This window comes from Phodopus roborovskii, unplaced genomic scaffold (assembly GCF_943737965.1).
Source record: "Phodopus roborovskii unplaced genomic scaffold, PHOROB, whole genome shotgun sequence".
Taxonomy (NCBI): domain Eukaryota; kingdom Metazoa; phylum Chordata; class Mammalia; order Rodentia; family Cricetidae; genus Phodopus; species Phodopus roborovskii.
In genome coordinates, this window is record NW_026126410.1 from 18,993,060 (window position 1) to 19,020,785 (window position 27,726).

The 27,726-nt window shown below is 39.9% G+C and overlaps 1 protein-coding gene across 1 annotated transcript in view; it reads left to right on the plus strand.

The window, feature by feature from the left end:
* The first annotated feature begins 909 nt into the window (after nt 1–909).
* Nucleotides 910–27,726, plus strand: part of Rictor (RPTOR independent companion of MTOR complex 2) — a 101,841-nt gene continuing 75,024 nt past the window's right edge. Inside the window, exons 1-2 of the mRNA XM_051182506.1 lie at nt 910–1,016; nt 1,178–1,225. Of these exons, the coding sequence (XP_051038463.1) occupies nt 968–1,016; nt 1,178–1,225 (97 nt within the window). The 5' untranslated portion in view covers nt 910–967. The remainder of the gene's footprint in view (nt 1,017–1,177; nt 1,226–27,726) is intronic.

Here is a 27,726-nt window from a genome sequence, read left to right on the forward strand (position 1 = left end):
GGAGACAAAAATACCCCCACTTAAGCAATCTAGTTTAAGAGAGTTCCTGGGCTAAGGGCCAAATGAGTATGTAATAAATCGCTTCTGGAAACCCGTACAACTAATAATTGTTACGTGTATGCATTAAAAAAAAATTTGTCCACGACGACGTCTACATTAGCCAGTGATGTAGGAGTAACCAAAAGCCAGGACGGGGCGCCCAATCTCCTCCCGGGGCTCCAGGCGGAGAGGAAACCCTCTTCGGGGCCTCCTGGCGCTCGCCGGGGAACGGTTCCGCGCGGGGACGAGCGCCCTGCACGCCCGCTTCTGCACTCCTTTCACGCCCAGCATCGGGCGGACCGAAAGCAAACCTCCACCCTGCCTGCCGCCCGCTCTCGGAAAAGCCTCAGGGCCAGAGCCGCTTCGCCTAAGATCAAGCGCCGAGCCGCTCAGCTCAATGGTCAGAGCGTGGGTGGCAAACAAACTTTATGTTACGTGTTCACTTGGAGCACCGCGGTTCTGGGAAACGATCAAAGCGACCTTCCTAACTGTGCGCAGCGCTCCCCCACCCCCTTTTAAATAAAACAATGTTAGCCGATGAGTAAGGGAACGGGCTCCAAAGCCACGCGGGGAGTGCGAGCAGGGCGGTCGGTTCAGCAGGTGGCCGCCCGCCCGCCCGCATCCCGGGCCGCCGCGGCGCGCGGAGTCCGATCCACATCAATGGGAATCCCCCGTGGGAACGGCGCCTCCCACCACGCCTGCGCTCGGACGCCCAGCCCAGCCCAGCTCCGCGCCCCGGGTGCCGCATCCCACCCCGGGTCCGCGCCGCGTTGCTCCACGCCCGCGGACGAGTCTCGGTGCCGAGGGGCGGGGGCGCTGCCGCGGCGTGTGTGTGGGGAGGGGGGGGGCGGGAGCGGCGCGCGGGGAGGGGAAGGGGTTCTCGCGCGATTGGGCGAGGTTTCCGGTGTTGTGACTGAAACCCGTCAATATGGCGGCGATCGGCCGCGGCCGCTCTCTGAAGAACCTCCGAATACGAGGTAAGCCTGCTGCCGCCCTCGCTCCCCGCCGCGCGCTCGGTGCTCGCCGCCGCGGTGCTCGGCCCGCCCCGGGCCTGGGGTGGGGGGAAACGAGCTTGGGCGCTGGCCGCCGGCGGCCTGCGATGCTTCCTAACTGCGGCTTGTGTGTCTGTTTCGCGCAGGGCGGAATGACAGCGGCGAGGAGAACGTCCCGCTGGATCTGACCCGAGGTAACGCGGGGCGCCGCCGGGGAGGCGCGGGAGCCGGAGCGGGGCCGGGGCCGGGGCCCGAGGCTGGGGCGGGCCGGTCCGCGACCCGCGGCGGGGCAGCGAGGGGCCGAGCCCGCGCCCATCCCCCTGCCCCGCGCCCGCCTCCCTCGGCTGAGCCCCTCCGGGCCTCGGGCGGCTGCGGGAGCGCGGGAGCGCGGGACGGACCCGCCGCAGCCAGCGGCCCGGGCTCTCCGGACTCCCCTCACACCCCCGCCGCGCTGGGACATTCTTGCTCCCGTCCCCGCTCCCGGGCCCCCGAACCCCGGGGGCGGCCTGGGAGGAGGTGGGGGAGGTAGACGTTGTTATTTAGGCTACTGGAGGATGTTTGAGGGAAGAGCGACCACATCCTGCCCTCCCCGTCCCCCGGAGCAGATGCTGGACCTGCTGGGTTCTTGCCGACTGCGTGACTGCTTTTGCTCTGTCCGCGCGCTCCGGGGAGCCGCAGCTCTGATAAGTCGGCGGTGAAATCGAGAGCCGGTGATTACTGCTAAGTGTCTGGTTTCTGCCATGTATCCCTGCTGCTTCCCGTTCCCGGCCGGGCCCGCTGGGTCTGGAGTTGGCTAGAGCCCGCCCCCTCGCTCGGCTGCAGGTTCATTGTGTACCTTCTGCAGTGGAGATGGGTTTGTTTACACCTTCTCTGCAGGGCAAGCTCGGGTTGTTGTAGTCTTAAGACCTGTATCCGCCTAGCGATTGGCCTTTCTTTCTTCGGTCACCGGCCACGGTACTGGTGTTCATTCCACAATATCTCGCCGAAGCACTAGTAGCTATATACAAGATTCTTTTCTCTTCCTCATGCCATAAACAGGATTTGGTCTATAGATTTCGTCGGTCCTATTCCACAGCGCTGTAGTTTATAGAGTGTGTAACTAACTAGTTCTGCTGTACAGAATCATGTTTTGAGATCCGTGAAACGCCTTAGGATTTTTTTTTAAAGACATAAACATTCTACATGACACGTTTGTTGTTGTCGATGATGGCTTTACCCTGTATTGTACTCAATAAAGTATTTGGTGCTTGTGGGGTTTAAGGATACCCATCCATCTCTGTATTGACAGTATAATGCCTTCTTAGTTTTGTTTCAGTTTTTGTATTGTTAAGACTCCTGTGTAGACTGAAAGACCAGTTTTGATTTAGTTACATGAGTACATATTTGTTGTTTAGTATTTGGCTCTGATAGTTCAGGAAGTTAAGTTTTGAGTAAACAAGCCCTTTCAAAAGATGCAATGCAGCCATGTATAAGTCCTGGAAACCACAATTAATGAAGTCAGTGATTTGGAACATTTGTTTCCAGTGGATAGCTTTGAGAATCAGTATAGAGAAACATCAGGCTTTTAACTAATTTTTTTTTTTTTTTTTTTTTTGCAAATTTGTGAACGTAATATAATGTAGACATGAAAAATTTACACAAAGTAGATTTTCCAGCAGGTATTCTAATGAGGCTCATAATACCGACCTGAGATTTAGCATTGCACTTTGCTAACTATGCAGTAGGTCAGTGATTTATTTTGTATCCAAGTAGTGTGAAAAGTAGTAGTGTGAAAAGAGCACGGAGGTAAACTTGAGCCTAGTACCTACAGTAAAGACCTGCTTGGATGTGCTGTTGGAAATAGATCTTAGTTGTACAGTTGAAGCTACACACAACTCTGAGACAGAAGTCTGTGGGAAAATAACCCTAAATCATAAGGAAGTTTATGGGAAAAAAGGAGTTAGGTTCATTATATAGTGAAACTGTTGACTAGAGAAAAGTGTTATTTTGATGAACATGTCATTGTTCAAAGGCTTGTGGAACACACGAGAAGTTCATGAATTAAACTTAGGTAATAATTTGAGACTAATGAGTAGTCGGAGTTGCAGCTGAAGAACAGCTGCTTGTAGATTGGATTATATACAGAAAAAGATAAAGTTTGAGCAACCACATATCTGTTTTGCTGAGTGCTACAGCAGTGTTTGCTCCTACTCAGATTATTTTGAGAACTTTGTTGTGTAGGTGGACAAACATGTTCATTGTACATAGAGGTAATCCCTAAGGGAGACATTCATATATAGTTAAGATAACTATTGTAAAGTCAGATAATTCTGGATTGTAATCTCAGGGGCAAAAATAGTTGGGGGGGATTTGGGACAAGTTATTTGACTTTGCTTCCCTCCTGGTTTTTCCAACTGGGGTAAAAAACTTTAAAGTGTTAGTAAGAAAGTGAAAGGTAAATGAAGGTAGTTCTTAATTGATTACGCAGCATAAAATCTTGTAGTTTATGAGTAACGTTTAGTATTAGTTGCTTCTCTACAGTGAAATTGGGATTCTTTAAATCATACTAAAAAAGCATGGCAAGTGATTGTGTGTTTGCATGTACATGGGCAGATACAGAGGCACATGTGTGCATGTATGTGGAAGCAAGAGGACAGCCTGGGTGTTCTGCCTCAGGAACACTTTTTTTACATAGGCTCTGAGTTTTGAATCCCTCATGCTTGCAGCAAGTACTTCTTTGACACAGTGTGCTCCCCAACCCCAAATTATTGTTTATACTATTACAAATTCAGTCAAGGAATCAGAATTCCTTCTTGAGATAGTCTACTTTATTAATTGGGTGTATCTGAAAAGGGGCATTTGATAGATAATATGTTTCTGGAAAAAATATTTTTCATTTCAAAAGAGATCACCAGCCAAGCAATGTGGTTCATGGTGGTAGTATCAGCATTTAGGAGATTGAGACAGGATTGTGAATTGAAGGCCAGCCTGGGCTACATGAGACCTGTCTACAAAAACAAAACAACAAAACAAAAAACCAACTAAGTTTAGCTAGAAGTACAGTTTGTTGTATGTACTTAGGATTAGGTATGACATTGTACTCCGTGAACCTTAGCATTTTTCTTCCTAACATCAAAAAGCTTTTAGTTACAATGATTGACTTGTATTATGAGTCTCTTGAGGGTGAGGTCCAGGAGAGTTTGGTTTTGGTACTGGTGTTATTGCTATGGAATGACAGAATGCTTCTATTAAAAATTGTTGATGGATTAATTTTGACTTAGGAACCCATTTAGTAAATCTTAAAGTTAGTTGTAATTCTTACTTTCAGTTTTGTTCAGAAACCTACTTTACTTAATTTGTGAAAGTCCCCAATTTGCTACTGATACCATTAAATACTCCCTGTATTGGACACCAAAATGTATCTTTTAAAACAAATGCAAACCCCCAAATGCTTCCGTTAGCTACTTCTACAGCAAGCATAGTCTTTTTACTTCTTTTACAGTGCATCTCTTTCTGGTACTAACTCAGGCTTGAAAAGACACAGTGTTCTTTAGAGTAAGCCTGTTAGTGTAGTGCTCAGAATGTATTCCCAGAAAATGGACACTTCTCTATTAGATATTATTAAAATGAAACTCAACACTGAGTTTTACATTTTTTTAAATTATTGATATTGATGGTCAAGCTTGTTGTTAGTGTTTAGAAGAGCAAGAAGGCTATGTGAAATAGTGTGAATTTGAACATTTTTTTTCTAATTTCCCTTAGTTGAGAGGTTACTCATTTGTTTAATTGCTCACTTGAGTTAAACCAAACAAACATTGACAGAAATGTATTATGTATCAGAAACTGCATTAGATGCTGGAGGAGTAGGAGCGGGAAGGATGATGTTCCTTTTAAACAGTTTATTGGAGGTGACATAAAGAAGTGATTGTGGCACAGAACAGTAAGTACAGACCAGGCAAGGAAGAGAATTAGTGCAACAGCAGTCGGGAGAATGTGATTATCTGGTGTATTGTGACTAAAGAAGCCTTTTTAAGGGCTAAACTTCTCATAAAAACAGTGTCAACATGGAAGAAAATGTGGGCTGTCTGGAGAATAAACCATGCTTTTGGAAAGAGAAAGTTGGTAGATAGAGGAGCTATATAGAAGGCTTCAAATATAATCTGAGAAATGATAAAGGAGTACATCAGGGGTTTAGCCACAGAAATGGAAACAAAGGCCTCTTAGAGGGAGGACATCAACTGATTTGCTTTCTCCCATTGAAAACCCACTTTTTAAAGTTAAAACTCCCCTCTTCCCCCATTTTGGAGAGTCTTGCTGTATATCCCTGCCTGGGCTGGTACTGACTATGTGGTCCAGGCTAGCCTTGAACTTAGAGTACTCCTGCTTTGGCCACCATGTTGGGATTACAAACATGTGCAAGCACAGCCAGCTACTTTAGTTTCTTTATTAAGAAGATGACACCTAGCTGGGGGGGGGGGGGGGTGAAGGTATCACATACCTTTAATCCCAGCACTGTGGAGGCAGAGGCAAGTAGATTTCTGTGAGTTTGAGGCCAGCCTGGTCTACAGAGCTAGTTCCAGGTCATCCAGGGCTGTTACACAGAGAAACCCTGCCTTGAAAAACAAAAAATAAATAAGTAAATACATACATAAATAAAAGAAGGTGAAGCCTGACAGACCTGTACTCTGAATTCCCTAATCACTTCAGACTTCTTCTTGCCTAGAGTCAGACTGCACAGCATCTGTTCCTTTCCAGGAATGACTACACTCCCGATCAGATTTCCTTCAAGGAGTCTGTGGAACTATTTTTTCCCTTTATTTTTGTTTCTTCCTTCCTGTCAACTCCTTTTCCACATGCTTTCTTAATAGATGAGAATGCCCTCTAGTAAAACTCACTGGCATTTGAAGTTCTACATTCTACTTTTGCTGTAACTAATGTATTGATAGTGTTGTATCAGGTACTAAATTATCTCAGTTTTTACCAACTGTTTACTATGTTCATCCTAATTCAAAGAATAAAAGCTTTGAAATTCTAAAGCAGTGAGGCTTAGATGTACTTCATTCAACTGCCATAGGGCCAGTGAGTGCTAAGTATCTAATAATTATTTTAAAGTTAGAATATGTAAAACTATGCACCTGAAAGTATATCTACTTTATGATATTTAGGAACTATCAGTATCTTCTATTGTTTAAACTGTAGACAAGCGCTTCATTCATGTAGTCCTGCTGACAAACTGCTTCAAGTTACCTTTGAAATACCTATTTGATAGTCTGTTCCTTGTTGAGCAACAAAAAGACTTTTGTTTTACCTTTTTTCTTTTTTTTGAAGTACCTCAACCATAATCATTTTCTTTTAAATCCAGTTTGTTTTTGTTGTTCGTTTAAAAATAAATACACGCAAAACAAGGCTTACTTTTGTGTACAGAATAAAGTTCAAATTCCTTAGCTTGACATACAGAGCCCTTTATAATTTATTTATGTATTTTCTTCTGTGCTATTACAGCCTGTTTGCAGAGCTCGTGTGTGTGTGTGTGTGTGTGTGTGTGTGTGTGTGTGTGTGTAGCACAATCATTCATATACAGAACACTTCTCATAGGAAATAAGGGTCAGTTTACTGGTCTAAAGCACCAACTCTCCCTCCATTCCTGTTCTTTCTCCTTGGAAACTATGCCCCTATTTGCTTGAGTCATAGAAGAATGCTGTTTCTTAAGTGTGGTATGCAATTTTATATTTACTTATGTGGTTTCCTTTACCCAGGAATGCACTCCCAATACTCTATTAATAAAAGTCCTAATTTTTTAGGGTTAAGGGATAGAACTGCAGGACCTTGCATATGCTAGCCAAGAACTCTTATCATTGAGCTTGTTCCCAACCCCTGAAGTGGTGTTTTAGTTAAAGAATGATGAAGGAAATGAGCAAAAAGAATAGTATATAATTAAAGAGACTAGAGTAAAACAATTCTTTGATGCTTGCAATCATGTGGGACAGCCAAATCGATAGTGCTATAAAATAGAGAAGTTTTTTTGTTTTTTGTTTTTTTTTTTTTTGTAGGGGACAGTGGGGAGTGCAGTTCAGTTTTAAATTTCATGTGACTGATGGCACCAGCTACATGAAGTACTCTTATATTTTTCATTATGAGCCCAACCTTTAACAGCTGAGCCATCTCTCCAGCCCATGGAATGGATGTCTAGTAGTTGTTACTCTGAATTTATGATCTGAGTATTTTTGTGTAGGGAGAATGGAGACACACACAGAAAATGTGTGTTGGGATTAAGTATCAGAGTTCACACAGGCTAAGTATGTTCATTGCTGCTGAACTGTTTCATCTCCTAAATGGAGAGTTAAAGATTTGAGCACCCCAAGACAATGTGATATGACTGCATATGGTAGATAGGAGCTTTAAAAAGAGGTCAACAGGTGAAAATGAAGGTATAATCTATGAGAAATTTTCAGTTGCAGGCGCTGAAAGCCGTAGTGTTAAAGATGGGGTCTGTAGAATTCAGTTCTACTCTGAATGTGAGACTGGTTTTGCCAGGCTGTTTAACCTCTGGGCTTCAGTCATTTTACCTCTGTGGTGCATATACTTTTTGTATACAGCACTTTCACCTTCCATCTCTGTGATTGTCAGATGATCACTGTCAGCTGTTGAAAGGCTAAAAAAGAAGACAGTCAGAACCTTGTGAAATCATGGTGAGATATAGTCTCATAAATCATAGTAAATAAGTATTGGAGTGGTGGTGTTTCATAGCACTTCAAATGTACATTATAGTCAGGAGCCCCATTGCTGTGACTTGCCCTGCCTCCGTGACTTGCTCTGCCTCCCAGGGCTCAAGCTCCAGAAAATAGGGCTATGAGAAAGCATGATGTGTGTTTCTATCCCATTTAATTAGGTCTACTCTCACCTGCACTTAGAAAAGTGATGATAGGAGAGTGCTAAATCTATAATCCTAATACTTATTTTTATGTGTAGTTTGGAAAAATTACTTGTTCTTCTTTCTTCCTCTCAGAATAGTGGAGGAAAGCAAACCAGTTAAATATGTTTATTAAGTAACCAATTTATGAATGATTTGAAAGGTAACTATTAAGCTTTTTGGATCATCCACTGTTTTGATATCTTTCTTGGTACTTTCTTTGTTAGTATGTCCAGGTTAAACAGAATTGCCCCCTGAAAGTTATATCTGTACATTGAAGGGCATATAGGATTATGCAGATGACAAAGTAAATGGGAAATAATTATGTGTATCAACTAAAAATAACATTCATATGTTCAGTGTAATAGATCACCAAAGAATCTAAACATGAGTGCATTCTTCATGTTCCTTTGGTCTTCCATTTTGACTCATGCACCGTGCTGTGCACCCAGTAATGATGAAATTGATAGAACATTGAGAAGGTGCTGGTACCTTAAGTGCACCCTGTTTATAGAGCCAGGTGAATATAATAACAGATACTTTAAGAAGACTTTAAAAACACAAATTAACTTGTATTTTAAAGACTTATCTTAAATGACTTCTAGTTTTTTACTTCAGTATACTGAAGAATTTGGATGTATAGTGGTTTTCTTGATGTCAGCTTGTGCCACCACTGCAGGCTTGAGGCAGTTTTAAAAATCAAAACTTAACAAAAATCTTTTTTTTTTTTTTTTTAAAGATAGGGTTTCTCTGTATCACAGCTCTGGCTGTATAGGATTTGTAAACCAGGCTGGCCTTCAACTCACAGAAGAAATCCACCTGCCTCTGCCTTCTGAGTCCTGAGTGTTGGAATTAAAGGCATGTGCTATCTTGCCTGGGTGAGAAGTAAAATTGCTAGCAAGTCATTCAGTATTTAAGATAGTATTGGGGAAAGTTGATGGCAAGTATTTTCCTGAAATGTGGAAGACTGATTATATTTTAAGCTTGGGCTTGTTTGACCTTTGAAAGTAATGCTGGATTGGATTGAGAGATTTGAAGTATACTGTGAAATAATTGCATACTTGTGATGATGAATGAGTATGTAGTTGCTCACCTTCCAAGCCCAGTCATAAGTGACTCTTCTCCCATTACTGTATAGTGCATATGGTCTTCCTCTTCGTTAGTATGTTATTGATAGGGTAGTGTGCTAGTTCAAGGGGCTCTGTGAGTTTAGTAAACTTAATTCTAAAGAGATGCAACCTGGAAATAAGAGACTAAAGTGGGGTGGCTAGTGCTTTTATTATTTTCTGCACTGAAATGACTTATTTCCTGATCTCAAAATATAAGCAATCAATTTTAATCATCAATGAGATAGATGCTTTGAAGTTAGTACCCTGAAGGCTGGTGAGATGATTCAATGAATGAAGGCACTTGATTTGCTGGCAATCCTGAGTTCAGTCTTGGGAACTCGCAGTTAAGAATTAGAGAACTGACTCCAGGAATTTGTCCTTTCGTCTCCACACAGGTACTGTAGAATGCACATGTACACACACTCCCAACATACTAAATGAATATAGGCAAGACTAATTTTTCTTGAAAAGTCATAATGTTACATTGTTAATTCCAGTGACCTTGCTTAGTCCTATGAAATGGTAAATAATGTTTGGTGAAATGACTGCTGTATTAGGGTTCCAAAACAGGAATTGGATTGTCACTTGCAGAGATTTTAGTAATCTTGCTCTGAATCCAGTACAATTTCATGTGTTTCTCATAATGAATAGAGTGAAGAGGCACAGGAGCTGTAAACAATGGAGATTGCCAAGTAACTTAGTTACTTAAAAAGGAGCAGCTTGCCAGAGGAAGGGAAATTTAACCGTTTTAAATGTGGGCATGCATATATTTTTCAGCAGTTACATAGATCTAGAGACTCACATCTTGAAATAGTAGTGCTAATTATTTCCGGGCTTGGGCCATCCCTGGTGTATTAAAACTTTTAATTGCCCTGTTTTTTTTTTTTTTTTTTTTTTTTTCCCACTCATAATCCTCTGATGTCCTCCCTAACATTGTACGATCCCCACTGCCTGCCTCCTGCTAGTTGGGAGTGGAAGAGACTTCAGTGGTGGGTGTGTTTTGGGTTATATGAGCTCCTTCATTGAGCTGTGTTGTAGTTTCTATGTGTGTGGCTAGGGGATAATAGTATATTGTGAAACTTACTATCCCACATATCTCTTGTAAGAAGTGGTTTTGTTCTTTTAAATCACATTTGTCTCCTGTCATACTGGGTTGACTTGGTGGTGATGGAGTGGCTGAATACTGGAGCCGTTGTTAGCCAGAGGTTCTGTTATGCTAGACTATTCTTGGTGGAGTTTTGAAATGACACAGCCTGGTACAAAGAAAGGCAGGTGAATTCAGTGTTCATGTCAAGAAGTTTCATATGTTATGTGGAGTTCTTACATGCAATTTTAGTTATTTTTGATGAATTAAATTTAAGAGCACTTTAGCATTAAAATGGTTGTGACTGCATGTAGTTTTTTTTTCTTCCTTTGCAGTCTTCCTCTCTTATAGGAGAATTTGGTGTTTAGCTATTTGTTTCAGCCTTGTTGTCTCCCTAGCAAAAAGAGAGAAATTATTGAAAAAAGAGAAACTTTTGGGTTTTCAGATGGAAACAAAAAGATATGGAGGGCTGGGCTCAAAATAGTTACATTTGCTTTCATTGTTTCGTTTCCTCTCATAGTTTTATTATTTTCTTTAATTCTGTGATTAGTCAGGATTTTTCTCACATATATCAGTAATTGCTTTCACATTATAAAAGTACAACAGAAAAAGTATAATTTCTTTTTTGAGACAGGAGCTACCCTCAAATGCAGACTTCCTTCTCAGTAGCCTCAGTGTTGGCATACACATGTGCACCCTACAACTGGCTTTATGTTGTAAACAAGTACATATATTGTCATGAAATGTATACTTGGGATATTGGCATATTCCTGGATTGGGGTAAGTATGTTTTATCTATGAACCTAATGTTTATTTAGTTTTTGTGGTATTGGGACTTGAACCTTAGGACCTTGTACATGGTAGGCATTCTACAGGCATTCTACTACTGACCTACATGCCTAGTCTTTTTGTTTGTTTTGTTTTGTTTTGTTTTGTTTTTGAGACAGGGTTTCTCTGTAGCCCTGGCTACCCTAGAACTCATTTTGTAGACCAGGCTGGCCTGGAACCCACAGAGATCCACCTGCCTCTGCCTCCCCAAGTCCTGAGTGCTGGGATTAAATGTGTACACCAGTACACCCCCCCACTTCCCCCACCCCCTTTTTTTAAAGAAGACATAAATTGACAGAAGGTACATGTTCATGTATATTAATTTCTCCTCCATCTTCTAAGGTATAAATTACTTATATAATGCCACCTAGTTAAAATATGTAGGTTAAATGCTAAAACCATTAAGAACTGATGAGAGGGAACTGATATCTGAAAAACGAAACATCAAAAAGGAATTGCAAAACAAGGAAGATGGTGAGGTGGCTCAGTGGTTAAAAGCACTGGCTGCTCTTGCAGAGGACTCAGGCTTAGTTCCTCACACCCACACAGCAGCTCACAACCATCTATAACAGTTCCAGGGGATATGACACCATTTTCTGGCCTGCACAGGACCAGGCATACACACAGTGCATGTACATGCATGCAGACAAAATACTCAAACACATAAAATAAAAATAACTCTTTACCTGTGAACATGAGGGTTCTGTTACTCCTAAGTATCTTCTCTTCCTACCTGTGGCTGTATGCTCATGAAGAGCATTGTAAATAATTGACAGTGTATAGGAGAAAAAAAATTCACAGAAAAGTCATTTAGCTCTTCATAAAGGGCTCTGATGAGACAAGATCAAGGAGTATACGAAACAGAGTTTGTTAAAAACCACACGTAGATTTTCCAGATGTATCCCTTCCGCCAAACAACGAAAGCTGTCAGATCATGCAGACCTCCATATGTGAAGGGGAGGACTGTTGCTGACTGCTAGGAGATCACTGAAGGAAAGAAGACTCAGAGGAAGGTGAACAGGGTAGGAGGTGTCCTGACAGGAGAGGAGAAGCAAACCCCAGACTTGGAGCTTCTCAATATTCATGGTACAGTCGGTCTTGCTCCTTGACCTTTGCTCCTTGCTGTGTCCTCCACTTCTTTCCTGCCTGCTTGCATACAAGGCCATTGTCTCTATCTCAGCTTATCCCAGGGCCCTTCCTTTTGATCCACAGAGGTAACCAAGTATGGCTTTGAGGCAGTCAGATTTGCCTATTGGAAAATAAAACATGATACCTTGCGTGGACACTTCTCCCAGTAACCTCTGATATATATCTGACCCAGTACTGTCAGAATATTATTTGTCTATACAGACATATGAGAATGAATTTTCAACTTGCATATCTTGAGCTTCACTTCTGGCTAATACCAAATCAAAGTCAGAATTATGTCCCAGCACTTGGGAGGCAGAGCAGCAGGAGGATAAGTTCAAAGCCAGCCACAGCTGTATAACAAGTTTAAGGTCAAATTGGATTTTAAATACAGAGCATAGTATTTTATACCATAGAATTCCTGTAATTACCAGTAATCTAGGATGTGTACTACCTAAATAAGGGGGGGGGGGACTAAGAATATTATCTCTGCCACCCCACCCTAGTTTATTTTATTATTATTATTATTATTATTATTATTATTAGGCATAAATTAGAAGTGTTGGATTCCCTAGACTTAAAGGTAAATCACCTGAAAGTGGATTTTAGGATTTGAATTTAGGTCCTTTGTATAAGCATTCATGCTCTTACGTGCTGAGCTGTTCCTCCAGTTCTCCATTTCTTTTTTAAAATTGCTATTTTGAGACAAGATGTCTCTTGCTATGTTACCCAAACTGGCTTTGAACTTGTAATCTTCCTGCTTTGGTATCTTGAGTAGGTGAAATGGTAGACATACACTGCCAAGCATCTAATATTTATTTTTATGCATACTTAGGAGATATTGATTGATGATTGGATTGATGGATGGGTTGAGACCAGGTCTCTTGTAGAACACCTGATCCTCTTGTCCTCTTCTCCCAGGTACTAAGATTATTGGATCCAATGCTCCCTTTTTCCCAAGGGTTAGGATTACTGGTATATGCTACCACAGAAATCAGGAGTCTGCCATCCATTGTTATGAAATCCTTCCATTGTATAGGCTGTTCATAGTTTATATCTTTGTTCAGCATCTTATGTTTGTTCATAAAACTTTATATTAAATGAGCTAGAATTAAGTAATTGCTGATATATAACTTTAGTTCTTTCCTTTAAAACAATTCCTTAATTCATTTACTTATTTGCACATAAAATGTGGTAATTGTACTCAGGTTGGGCTACTCTACTGTCAATGACATTCTTACCTATAGCATAAAATCTAATTGGCCTTTAATAATAAAAACTCAAAAATTCAGATATCAGGAGGTGAAAGCTAAAGATCAGAGAAGCAAAGTGCCCAGCCACTAGAGAGTTCTTACCTCTAACTATTCTCAGACTGCTTCCTCAGAAGGCCTCCTCCAGACTACTGCCTCAGACTTGACTGCTGCTCAGACTTGCAGTGAGCTCCTTCTCCCTCGCCTTATATTCCTCTCTCTGCCCTTCCTTTCTCCACCTCATTAGTGCTGGGATTAAAGGCATGCCACACCAAGTGCTGGGAACACCTTTGTGTGAGCTCTGTTTCTCTCTTAGACAGAGTCAATTTCATATAGCTCAGCATGGCCTTGAACCAAGAGAGATCTGTCTGCCTCTGTCTCCTGACTGTTGGGATTAAAGGTGTGTACCATGTACCACTGCTGCCTGACCTCTATGGCTAACTAGTGTGACTGCTGGGATTAGAGGTGTGTGCAACCACTGCCTGGCTTCTGTAAGTAACTAGTGTGGCTGGCTTTGCACTTTGATCTTCATGATGGGAGACATCATTCTGTAAATATGTTTCTCATACTGGTTACTGAATAAAGCACTGTTGGCCAATAGAAAAGCAAGATAGGCGGAACTAGGAGACAAGGAGGAGTTGAGGAAGTAGTAGGGAGAGTCAAGATGGAGAGACTGGAGAGAGCAGAACCGCCAGCCCCCTCTCTCCGGTAAGATAAGACCACATGGTGTAAGGAGTAGGGTTTTTCTGCCCACTGCTGGTCTTGTCCCGCCGCCTCGCCAGCCCCAAATAACATACAGAGACTCTGTATTTGATATAATGCAGTTGGCCAGGTACTAGTTTCTTATTGGCTAGCTCTGTCTTAAGTATTAACCCATTTCTATGTATTTCCATGTGGTCTTACCAGCGAGAGGCGGTAAGACCATATATACATAATGGCATCACCCATCAACGTGGAAGTACTTAGATTAATAGAAATGGGTTAATAATTAAGACAGAGCTAGCCGATAAGAAACAAGTAACTGGCCAACAGAATTATATCAAATACAGAGTCTGTGTGTTAATTGGGGCTGGCGCCGTGGTGGGTCCAGGCCGGCAGGGAAAACCTATTCTAACATCTTCAGGCAAGCTTTGTTAGATCATAAAATGTCACCACACATACCCTTTTACTTTTGTCTCAGATTAGTTGGCCATTGAGTATTTGCTGAATATTGGTTATGTCTTAATTGGCATTGTTCTGATTACTTGATGTACAAGACAGTATCAGTGATTTGGGGACATAGCAGAAACAAATCATGGTATGTATTGGGAACTGAGGGAAGGTTTACTTGTTTGGACTTATATATGCCTAGGAATTTTGTACTAGCATACTTAGGTGACTGCTGAAGAAAAGAGGAAGTGAATAACTTGCTCTCAAAAGGCCACATTGGTATTGAGGGAGAAGAGTGACATTCAAACACCTTTTTTGTTTCTCATGCCAAATCTCATGGGTTTAACCTTTTACCATCTTTCAAGAATTAACACTAAGAACAATAGAAATGTATCACAACACTCTTAGAATACAGATTTAGAACCCTTAGGAAGTAATTTATATTTTAGTTTTCTTCCATAATATGTTCTCCTTAACCATTCCATCATTATGGATACCACTTTTTGCTTTGGGATGGGGAAAAGACAATTCATTACAACCCTGTGAAGCACTCTACTGTGCCTTTAATTTGGCAGGTGTTGATTGACTTCTTTGTCACTCTACATTACAGTTCATGTGTTTAGCAGTCTTCGTGTATTCATACTTCACTTTGTAGAATGGTGAGCTTATAAAATTGAACTTACAATGTTTTATGTAAAATAAGAAAAGTAGGTTGTAAATATAAAGAATAAAGGGGGCCTCATGTGGTGGTTTGAATAAGAATGGTTCCCATAGACTCTTAGGCTGAATGTTTAGTCACCAGGGAGTGGCACTATGTGAAAGGATTAGAAGGATTAGGAGGTGTGGCTTTGTTGGAGGAAGTGTGTCACTGAGGGTGGACTTTGAGGTTTCAAAAGCTGTGCTAGGTCCAGTCTGATATGTGTTCTCTGTCTCTGTCTCATCCTGGTGTCCCCATCAGGTTATAGCTCTCATCTGCTATTCCAGCATTGTGCCTGTCTGCTTTCTGCCATGGTAATGGACCTCTGAAACTTGCCATAATGATAATGAACTAAATTTCTGAAACTATAAGTGATACCCCATCTAAATGTTTTCTTTTGTTAGAGTTACATTAGTTATTATGGTTTTTCTTCATAGCAATAGAACAGAGACCAGGACACGTCAAGAACACATGATTTTTAATGAATTTACTTGATGATATGCACTTCAAGTATGTAGGGCGAAGAACCTTTTCTCTCCCTTTGGGATATTCAGCGATTGAGTATCCTAAAATAAACATTCTGACATGGTAATATACTCCTTTAATCCTAGCGCTTAGGACACAGAGACAGGTGGATCTGTGTAAATTCTAGGCCAGCCTGGGCAACATAGTGAGACCATCTCAAAAGTTAAAACAAACCAACAATAAGCAGATTACCAGGGAGATGAGTACTCAGTATGGGTTAGCACTCTGTACCCTATCCCAGAGGGACCAGGGAATGGGGGATGTAGAGTTAAGTGTACATCCTTACAGGTGAGGCAGTGGTCCTGAAGGACAGATGGTAACTTGATGCAAAGTTTTTATGAGCTGAGTGTGGTGTCAGTGTTGGTCTTGTTTTTTTTTTTTTTTTTTTTTTTTTTTTTTTTTTGTTCACTACTTCATTCTTCTATTAGATATCTGAAGGGATGGTTGAATGTGTCCTGGAGGATTTGACCTTTAAGATCAACGAACATCAAAGAAAATCCTTCACTCATTTGCTGTTTGTCAGATGCTCTCATCTAAGTCTAAAGCTGCATATTTTAGAGTATCATTTTCAGATCCTTTGTAAATTTTATTTAACAATTTTTTTTAGTTCTTTTATATTCTGGTTGTATTCCCACTTATTGCCTCATAGCATGATTTGAAATAGGTGAAGTATATGTTGATAAAAAGTTGCTATATATGTGTGAGTATGGAGCATAGGAGTATGTGTAGATAGGAAATAAGGTAAAAATATGACTCCCAGACAAAATAAAAGTCTGCTGTTCTAACTGCACTATTTGGAGGATAATAACAGTGTGTGTAACTGTAGATCCAGGCAAGTGAAATTTGACTCTTGATTCTACTTCAATAAGGTTGTAACTTTTGGCAGGTTGCTTTCTAAACACATTTCTTCATTAACACTGAGAGAGACTAATTTGAGGAGTGAACTATGTTTGTTAGACATAGTTTTGGCACGTACATATTAATATAGAGTAGACTATAGATTTTCTTATTGAATAGACAATAAAAGCAAAAGAGATGCCCGTTTTGAAAAACAAACTCAAATGACATTTCTGTTTTGGATAGTTAGAATTAATTAAATCAAGAGGAAGTAGGGAGTGAATAAAGTCACGAGACACAACCGAAAGAGGACAGTAAGATAGAGAGCTGACCCTCCTGCTTCAGTGAGTTTTTAGTTTACTAGACTTTTAATAGGATTTAGCCAGTTAACATATCTCAATAGATTAGCCTGCACTTGAACACACACACACACACTTTTTAAAAAAGTGACTGTAAAGAAAAATAATCAGTTTATCTAGAAAGTTGGACAATTAGAATTTCACCATACCCCAATAAAATTTGTAGGTTGATTACTAAAATAATTTAATATTTCTATAGAGGAAAAAGAAAAATAATAAACAGTATTTGGTCCTCAAGTCAGTAGTACCCTCATGTGACACTACTTGTGCTATATTCCCTGTCATGCTAATGTTAAGACAGGTGGATTATAAGTTCCAGGCCAACCTGAGCTACATAGTAATACCCTGTCTCTTTCCCAAATCATATGGTTCTTTGGAAATATATTATTATATGCTAGCACTAAATTTACAACACATCATTGTAATTGCTCATCAAAGTTGAAAAGTAAGAACACAAAGATACTTCTCCTTAAAAGCTCATACATGATTAAATGTCTTACCTGATTCTTTCTTAAGATTGCAAAGGGAGTATCCTAATTGTCTTTCTTACCGTATTCATTTCAGAAAGTCATAAAGAATGCCAGATTGCTCCAACCCTCAGACTTGTGGCCACCCAAGGGCTGGGGTTGCAGGCAAATCAAATCTGGTGAATTTTTTAGGGTTTCTCATAGACACACGGGCTTTATGAAAATGAAAGTGTCTAAAGTCTCATTGGTAGTGAACAACATCTCATATTCTACTCATTTATTCTCTCACTTCTTCCTGTGTCTTTTGTTGGTTTCTATTTATCTTTTGCTAGTTTTCATTTTTCGGGTGTATTTAATAGAGTATTCTATAGATATAGATTGCATTTTTCCTTAGCAGTGTTTATGATCACTGACTTACAGTAAACTTAAGTTGTTAGAGTTATTTTAAATTAGTTTTCTGTAACCATTTTTCTTCTCAAATTGGTCATGTGAAAGTTGGTGGTTAAGATTTCTCTGGCTAGTATTTGATACCGGTCCCTGAAGTTAGAATCAAGTATTTAATCGATTAAATATTTGAAATTATTGGGCAGGCATAGTTAACACAGTCTTCTAGAATAAAGAAAATTTTCTTTATTTCATCATGCAAAAGCAGTAGATTGAGTGTGTAAATGAAACAAAACCTTGAGCTACACTGTAGTTAAGCTTCCAGTTGAGTGCATAGCATTCTAAATGCTGATAGTTCTAACATGTCTCCCTGCCTGTCTGCCTGCCTTCTTCCTTCCTTTTCTTGCCTCCCTTGCCTTCCTTTCCATCCCTCTCTTCTTTCATCCCTCCCTTTATTTTCCCCAAGACTGAGTTTCTCTGTGTATTCCTGGCTGCTCTGGAACTTGCTCAGAAGACCAGGCTGGCCTTGAACTCAAGAGATTTACCTTCTGAGTTCTGGGATTAAAGGCATGTGCCACCACATTGTACTCCCAAATGTTTATGCTTGGGTTTCCCTGATGGTAAAAACAGTCATCTTGGACAATCCTTGCTGTTTGTGAGTCTGTAGTATACTGAACAAGTACATTCAATATAGATTAGCCCCAAAAGACAATTGTTTTTAGAGATGAGTTTTAAGTGATAAATGCTGCTAAGAATGTCACAGAATACTAAATTATTTTTAACCAGCACTGTATTGTTTTAAGATAATGGTACTGCTTGTTCTGGTGTGTAGCTGGTACCTCTCAACTGCTGTCAGTGACATCTTAGAGCTTAACGTACAGCATAATCAGAACTTGATCTAAAACAATATTTTAATTAATAAGACATTAATAAAGTGTGGAAGAGTTATCAAGTGCTTCAGTATTTTAGTTGATATTCCAGAAATCACACACTGTCAAGTAGACATTTCTTCCTATGCAGGGCCTGTGGAGGTCAGGTATTTCATCCACTGATGTCTCTGCTCTCAAACACTTAAAAGGCCTGTTTTGGCTGGGGTCTTATCGAACTGGTAGAATGTTTGTTTAGCATGTACAGGGTCCTGGAGTCTTCTACCACCACTAAATAAACACATTTCTAAAAACTGCTTTTGAAAATTACTAAGGTGTATTTATTTACATATATTTTATACTTTAAATTGTTTGAATTGTCTTTTGGAGATGGAGTTTGGTATGGTTAAGTATAATTTGGGTCCAAATTTGAAAAATCAGTTTAACTATTATAAAACAAATAGTATCTTTTTTTCAGTACTGTATTGAATACTGGGATATGATTGCAAGACATAATTTTATTTTAAGTAGTTAGTGCTCTGATGACCTCTGATGATTGCTATTATAGACTGGCCCCTGGTTATCCCTATGACCATTTTCTATAATAACCATTTTCATTTTCTGTTTTCATTCTTATTTGCTGTTTGGTAAAATGGCTTCTTTATCATTTCTAATGATATTTTCTTTGTAGAGCATATGTACCTTGATTATACTGTGTGGATCATTGACATGACTTTCTCCTTTATTTCACTTAATTTTATTTGCCTTATCACTAGGCTTTTGATCATTCTATGTAAAGAAGCCTATCTGCATCCCTTTTCATTTTTTTAAATGTTGGTTCTTCTCTCCTCCCCCACCCCCTTTCCCTCCTTTCCTGTTTCCTCTCTCTTCTTACCTCTCTTATGTTCTTTCTTTTCAGTTTTCCCTTTTTTTTGGGGGGGGGGCTGAGGTTGAACCTAGGATTTCACATTTGCCTACCCTTGGACTATAACACACCTTTTCATAGCCTTTTCCAGTGGTGACATTATAGTATGTACTTACTGTTTGTTTTCATGCAAGGTCAGTTTTGAGAGCAAAAGTATTTTGCTTGGCTCATTATTGTATCGATGACAGGAATGGCTGTGGCATGCTGTATATGCCTAAGAGTAAATACTTACTGAGTAAAGGTGACTATCATCACATTTATGTTTGAGAGCTTCAGAGCAGTGTTGTATTGCTTACAATATTGTAATTGTCTCATCAAGTGCACCAAACTAAATGATTTGAAATTACTAATTATCTTATTCTAAATTTTTTTTTCCTATTTCTCATCTGGGTTAAGAGCAGTACTTTAATTGGGCCAAATCAGATACCCTGGATCCACCTTAACCCTGCTTCTTGTCCTTATTGCAAGAGTCAAATCTTCAGTGGGATGGTGCTACTGATTTCTGTTTCTGAAACACATCTAATGTCTGGTGCTTTATCTCTGCTGCATTACTGTCCCCAGGCCTTGTTTCTGTTGGATGATTGGATATCTCTATAACCACTCCAGAAGTCCTCTTTTCTCAGTCTCTTCCCTCTCCTGCAGCCAGCACTTCTGAAAACTCAATAGTAACTTCCAAACAGGGTTGAGTACTGCTTTGAGATTCAATAGTATATGTTACCTCATGATATGCTTTATTTTTTTCACATGTTTATCTTACTAACCAAAATTGGCGCAAATATTTATTTACTGTGCACTGCACACCAATCTTTGGCTTTGCCTGATTTAGTGATGACAGAATGAGTCCCTGTTCTTGAGGGACACAAACTGTAAACAGAATTCTCGGTACAGTTAAGTGCTGTTTGTTATTCATATAAAATTTGGCATGTGAAAAAGAATGTTGACTCATGGATGGGGGGGAGAGGGGTTGAGAAATGCGCTCTGAGGTGTAGTATTTAGGAGACCACTGTAAGTGGTAGGATGGAACTCTTCCAACTTGAAGAACCGATTAGTATAGATTCTCAGATAGGGAAGAACTGGAATGGCTGGTGTGTGATGAATGAGAGGGACAGCAGAGAAATGTGAGAGCAGAGGAGACAGGCAGACAAGTATTAACTTGGATAAGATGATATAGTTGAGGGAATCATGTGATATGCCTTAGCCTGATCATTGTTTGAAAAAATGCACTTGCCCTTGGAACCAGGCTTTTTCTTTGCACTACCAACCAGCTCCCAAGTCATTGCACAGAGACTTCTAATTAGCTTTGAATGCCTGGCTCTGCTTATGCTCATTTTGGCTAGTTCTTTTAACTTTAATTAACTTGTTTCTCTTTATCTACCTTTTGCCTCATGGTTTTTTACTTTTTCTTTCTCCTGCATGTCTTACTTTCACTGCTTCTTGTATTTGGCTGTCTGGAAGCTGCCTTGCTTCTGGCCCTGGGTATCTCTCTGGTTCTCTCCTCCTCTTCTCTATTCTCTATCCTAGATTTCTCCTCCTCTTTATCCTTTTTCCTTACCAGCCTTACCTGTCCTTTTTCCTGCCTAGGTATTGGCTGTTCAGTTTTTTGTGAGACCAGTCAAGTACTTTAGGCAGGCAATGTGAAACGAACACAACACCTTTTTATGTAATTACACAAATGCAGCATACACAAAAGTAACACACTTTTATACAGTTAAGGTAATGTTCTGTAGCATAAACAAATGTAACACATCTCTGAGTAGTTAAAATAATATTTCACAACAGAGCAGTCTCTGAATAACACACTAAGTCAATACTAATTGATAGAATTGATTCTTTCATTTTGTTCCAAGATAGGCAAGATTTTGTGGTGATAATACTGTTTATGATTGAATAAATCCACTGAAGATCAGCACACTAGCAAAGTCAAGCCACAATAGCTGTAGAGGGCAGTTGTGGCACACACCTTTAATCCCATGACTCAAGAGACACAGGCAGATGGATTTCTGTGAGTTTAAGGCCACCCAGGGCTACATGAGAACGAATTAGTCTAAATGAGTGCCAGAGCCTTAATCCCAGTCCTAGAGAGGTAAATAAGGAAGAAGCAAAGGGTCTTATGGGAGAGTCAGTTTCTAGTCACTGGGAAGACAGGATCTCCACTTCAGCCTTGGTAGAGGTAAGCTACTGGCTGGTTGTTTTGCTTCTCTGATCTTCAACTTGAACTGCAATATCTGTCTCTGGGTTTATATTATTCGTGTTACATATTTTTCAGTTTGAATCATTTCAGACTTACATAAAGTCTTTGAAGAAAACAAACCAAAATGGACTTGGTGGAGTGATGGTTGAATTAGTAAGCTGTGGACTTGTTAACCCTTGGATTTTATTATTTTAAGTATTCAAGGAATACCTGAAATAATTAATTTCAGTGAAAATTTTCTGTTGTAGTAGAAATGTTACATTCATTCATTCACTCATTCAGTTATTCAGGTAGTTACCATAGGCAGAGTATTCTGCCATATTCTAGTTGAGATTATAAGATAGCCCTGACCATACTCAAGATTCAGTTAGTTGTATTAATTTTTTTGTAAAATTAATTCTGAAAGACTAAATAGGTTAAAATGACAAATCGGGACATGAAGGGCATTGTCTGGCTCTCTTGTTCTCTCCCTCTGCTTTATGCACGCATGCACACCTTTAAAGTCTGGTTTTATTCATGCATGCACACCGTTAAAGTCTGGTTCTATTCACGCATGCACACCTTTAAAGTCTGGTTCTATTCACATGATCCATCTTGCTGCGTTGCTGCTGCTAGGTGCTTTCTAGATGTTCAAATTAGTCTTGGAAATATGGTAAACTAGGCCAAATAGGAGTCAGTGAAATTATTGCTTTTGTATTCTTAACTTTTTATTCTGAATAAAACTCCAGAATATTTTTTTGTTGCTCTTGGCAGTCTTGCTTGCACTGCTGCTGTACCCCCACCTCCCAGACCCGACCTGCACCCACTGCGCACTGCTGTACTTGGTGGAGTAGAGCTGTGTTCCTTGAGCCCAAGTGGAATGGTTCATAAAAAGTTTGAGGGAAATCACTTGTTGTTCATTTATTATGTACTTATATGTTAGAAAAAGTTACAGGTTTGTAATGTGGTAACATTAATTATTTAGGCTCATGATCACTTTACAACCTTGGAAGCCCCAGATCTCTGAAAATCATTTTTTTCCCCCCTCAGGCAGTAGCCTAATAAAACCTAACCTGATATAAACTCACTGGTTTTGAGCCTGACTAGAATTTTATTAGTGATGTTGATCTCCTGTAGTTATTTAGTTCCATGTTTTACCTCAAACAGAAGATTGTACTTTGTGAATAAGCAAGGCTGTCACTAATACTATTTTGGAATACTCTGATAAATTACATTTTAAAATAATAAATAAATGTTTAAACTTGTCTAATCACTAAAATTCAGGCGAGAGTGCAGCTAACAGTAAGTATAGGGAACAAATATGTGTCTAAAGCACTGTCAGAATAAATACAGGTTGAAATGTTAACAATGTTTCTTAGTTACTGTGATAAAACACCATGAGCAAGGCAACTTAGAGAAGGAAGGATTCATCTGGAGCTGATGGTGCTAGAGGAAAGGAGTCCATCACCATTTGACAGGGAGTGTGGCAGCATGTTGGCTAGCATGGGCGCTGGTGTAGCAGCTGAGAGTTCACGTTCTGATTTACAAAGAGGAAGCAGAGAAAGCCACCTGGGAGCTCAGGCTGCTTTTGTGACCTCAAAGGCTAACAGATCCTCCAACTTACATACCCAGGATATATTTCTTTAATTGAAGATACAGTTGAGAATTGAAGTTTTGAGGCATTGTTCCTCTCCATGTTAGAATTTACCTTCTTGTTGTTAGAATTGGTATAGACAGTAGAAAGAGAACTCTGGAGGCAGAGGATAGGACTTGAGACCCTGTTAAAGAATATGGGCCACAAGTAGGGAGTACAAATCTTTAGGAGCATTTGGAACCTTGGGGGCAGTGAAGTAGGAAAGAAGCAGGAAAGATGTATGTGAGTAGCATTACCAGTACAGTAAAGTCTTGAACACCTAAGGGGGAAAAGCAAGCAAGCAGCCTTTGAGCTTGGTAGACATGGACTTGACAGTCACTTTAGCAGACTGGCCAGAGAGCGAGTGGGTTGGTGAAAAGGAAAGAAGCCATTCCATTGTGTCTGAGTACAGCAAAGACCTATGTTTCAAATGAAACATTTCAAAAAGAGATTTAAAAAGTCAGAGACTGAAAAATCTGTGATAAAGTAAATAATTACTAGAATAAGCATGAGAGTAAATTAAGAATGATGAAATATGTGGAAATAGTAGAATGTAGCATGGTTATATTGCTTCAGCTTTCAGACGGTACTCAGATGAAGTTTACTGTATAGCTGAGGTGTATCTGTATCTGTATTCTGTACTAGTTTCCCAGAGTGATGCTCCTCCCAACATTCATAGATGCCAGTTGTTAGACACATGGTCTGACTACAGCTTTGTTTCATGAGACAAACACATGTGAGTGTGTGTGTGTGTGTGTGCGCGCGCGCGTGCGTATGTGTTCACACAACTAAGTGATTCTAGTGGAATTAAAATTAGTTTCATTAGGTGTAGAATTAATCTCATTATTGGGGTGTATCATAGTTAATTGTTTCTTCTTTTAGACACAGATGTTCTATTCTTCCATGGGCTTCATTTAAATTGTGAGTTATTTCAAAGGCAAACACTTTTTTTTCTTACAATAAAGGGTTCCTAATTAGAGGACTGTGGATACCTAATTACCTTACAGTTACCATTGTAAGATATAATAGGTTGACACAGAAATGATAGCAGGACATGCAGTAATTGTAGTCCTTAAGCAAAAAATGCATTTTTTTCATATTTTCATTAGAAAAAAAATGGCATTAAAACCAATGTGTTATCAGCATTTCTTTGAATCACAGCCATTTCTATAGCCTGAAAATAGGACTTTGTAAATTCCTTAGTGTATACTTGTGCATGAATTAAAAGTGCTTTGTGTGTTTGGTTCAATTCTTTGTTACAGTTGTCTTTGCTTTCTTTTGAAACTGGGTCTCATGTAGTCCAGGATGATTGGAACTCACTGTGTAGCCAAAGCTGATCTTAAACACCTACACTTTTATCTCCCAAGTACTGAGATTACAGGTACAATCTTTTCATAGGAATTTATGTGGTACGTAGGTTTAATATATTCCCTTTTACATTTATTATGAACAGAAGGAGGCAAAGTTTAAGAAAGGACTCAATTATTTATTCATCCATTCAGCAGTTCTTTCTACCTTAAACACTTTTGCCAGAAACTCTAATAAATTCACTACTTACTGGGTAAACATAGGAAAATGTTGAATGATTGGAAGGTTGCTTTAAATGAGGGATTTGGCTCTAGTTCATTAGGTAACATGAACTTTTAGGCCTTAGCCAAAGTTGGTTGCCCTAACATTGCTATGACACCTTGGGTGACTGTCCAGGTAGCCTGCTGTTTCTGTCTTCATTTGTACCTTTGGAAGTTGCACACTTGCACTTCCTGCCTACCCTAGTATTGTTATTTTCCTTCTCAGGTCTTTGATGAGGTTGAAGACTAGACAGTCATAGTAATATCCTCTCTTACCTTAGTTAGACAAGATTTAGACTTTTCAGATTAGGGCTGCACCCAGAGTAATCATTGTCATGTCTTTACCCTGATACTGGACATGTAGTATGTATCTGTTGCCCAGTGTTGCTCTTGCTGTTAGTAGGTTTTAATTAGTGTATGTTTACTTTTACTTTTCCTGGAATATACTTGACATTTGTTATCATTGTATATAGTTTTTATATCAGGTGTAAAACTTTCTTCTTGAGACTAAAAGAGAATTTTAGGCATCTGGTCTGTGGACCTGAAAAGGCGGCCACACCCCTATGGGTGTGGCTTCAGATGGACCATGAAAGAAAGGAGCTGGAGGCATGGCTTTCCTTTTCTTCCTGTTTCTGTGGGTCAGTGGATCCGGTAGGAAGAGCAGGGAAACTTCTGCAGGCATTTCTTTGTATTTTTTGTGTGTAATTATTCCCCAATAAACACCCATTTATCATTTAGCTTGGGTGTAGTGATACAATTACATCCTCACCTGAGTTAAAGAACGGTGTGTTACTTACAAAGTGAACATTGAGTTATCTTCCTTATTTTTTTGAGACAAGGAAAAAATTTACAATTGACAAACATGAGCAGATAACATTATGGTGTTATGTGAAGAAAGGGGAACATTCCTCCACTGCTGGTGGGAGTGCAAACTTGTACAGCCATTTTGGAGATCAGTATGGCGGTTCCTCAGGAAAATGGGAATCAGTCTACCACAGGACCCAGCAATCCCCCTCTTAGGCATATACCCAAATGATCCACATCCATGCAACAAAGACATTGCTGAACTATGTTCATAGCATTATTTGTAATAGCAACAACCTGGAAGCAAGCTAGATGCCCCTCAACTGAAGAATGGATGAATAAGATGTGGCACATTTACACAATAGAATACAACTCTGCAGGAAAAAAAAAAAAACAATGGAATCTTGAAATTCACAGGCAAGTGGATGGAACTTGAAGAAACCATCCTGAATGAGGTAACCCAGTCACAAAAAGAGGAACATGGTATGTACTGTAGTGAGTGGAGAGGGAAATAGGAGAAAGAGAAGGGGAGGAGCAGAAAGCACGTGGGACTAGGGAGATTGAGCCAGGAGAGGAATAGACGAGGAGTGGGGGGGGGGGGAGCGAGGGAGGGAGGGAGAGAGAGAGAGAGAATAAAAGAGGGAGCCATTATAGGTTTGAAGAGAAAACTGAACCTAGAGAAATGTCAGAGATCTACATGACTGACCCCAACTAACAATTTGAGCAACAGTGGAAAGGCTACCATAAATGCCCTTTCCCTGAAAATGAGATCCCAAGAGCTGAGGTCACCTTTGTGTGAGTGCTGTTTCTCTTTTAAACTGGATCAATTTCATGTAGCTCAGGGTGTCCTTGAATTAACAGAGATCCAGCTGCCTCTGTCTTCCAAGTGCTAGGATTAAAGGTATGTGCCACCATTGCCTAGCTTCTGTTACTTCAGCCATCATTTGTGTATGAGATAGAACAGTTGAAGTATAATGGTAAAAAGAAGGTATGGTTGTCAGAAAATTTTAATAGGGGCAAATAGTGCAACTCTGGTCATTTGAAGGTAAACAAACAAGCAAAATAACCTTTTAGGACAAAGTTTTCTGTGTGGTGATAAATGTCTTAATGGACCAGAACCACTCAGTATGCTTCTCTTTCTGCCTCTTTAAGCTTGGTCTGTAATTAGCTAAAATATTTACTGTTTCTTAACAGCTATGGATTGAGGAGATAAAAAGAAGATATAATTAGAAAATTGTTTTAGGATTCTGGTCAGCCTCCAACCCTTGAAAAAACATCTTACTAATAATTTAATTAGAAGGAGCCCATGAATGTGTGGAACTTTGCATGGGCCTGGAGCATTATAGAGATATTGGGGGGCATGAGAGCTTTCTTAGATTGTTGCTAACTTGTGCATTATTGTGTTACCTTCCTTATTCATAGACCACTTCCAACATCCCTGTACTTTCACTGTCTTGCTTCATGGGGCCTGCCAGGAGTAAAACATGCTACTAGAATTAATATATGAGCAGACATACAAGTACTGGTTAACTTCCCCACCCCTACCATGATTACTTTTACCAACAGCAACCTAGTTTTATCAAAATTAACTAATTCCTACTTCTTCTGCCCTTTCTTCCTTCCAGGTGTCCTCTCTTCTGACATCCCTTTCTTTCTGTCTTAGCTTTATCCCATCTCTTTCAGCAGGGTCTCTGAAGTGCACGCATGTCTTATCCTTGTGGCAACCCTACTTTAGTTACCAAGGGTTGCAGTTTACATGCAGAGTCACCATGCTCAGTTTTGTGATACAGAAAATAATTCTTGAAAACCTGGTATGCTATCAAGACTGTACTTGGCTCTTCATGCCTTATGTGTAAATGCTTAGTTGGTTTCTTACCTCATTTTGGATTGGAAACCTTAGAAACATCATTTTTACAAATAATGTCCTTGTGCGTGCAACAACTCCAAAATAGTGAGTTTGGGTAAAAAGAATGTTGAGAAATTAAGGGCAAGGTAAACTGTAAGATTGTCGATTAAGAATTGA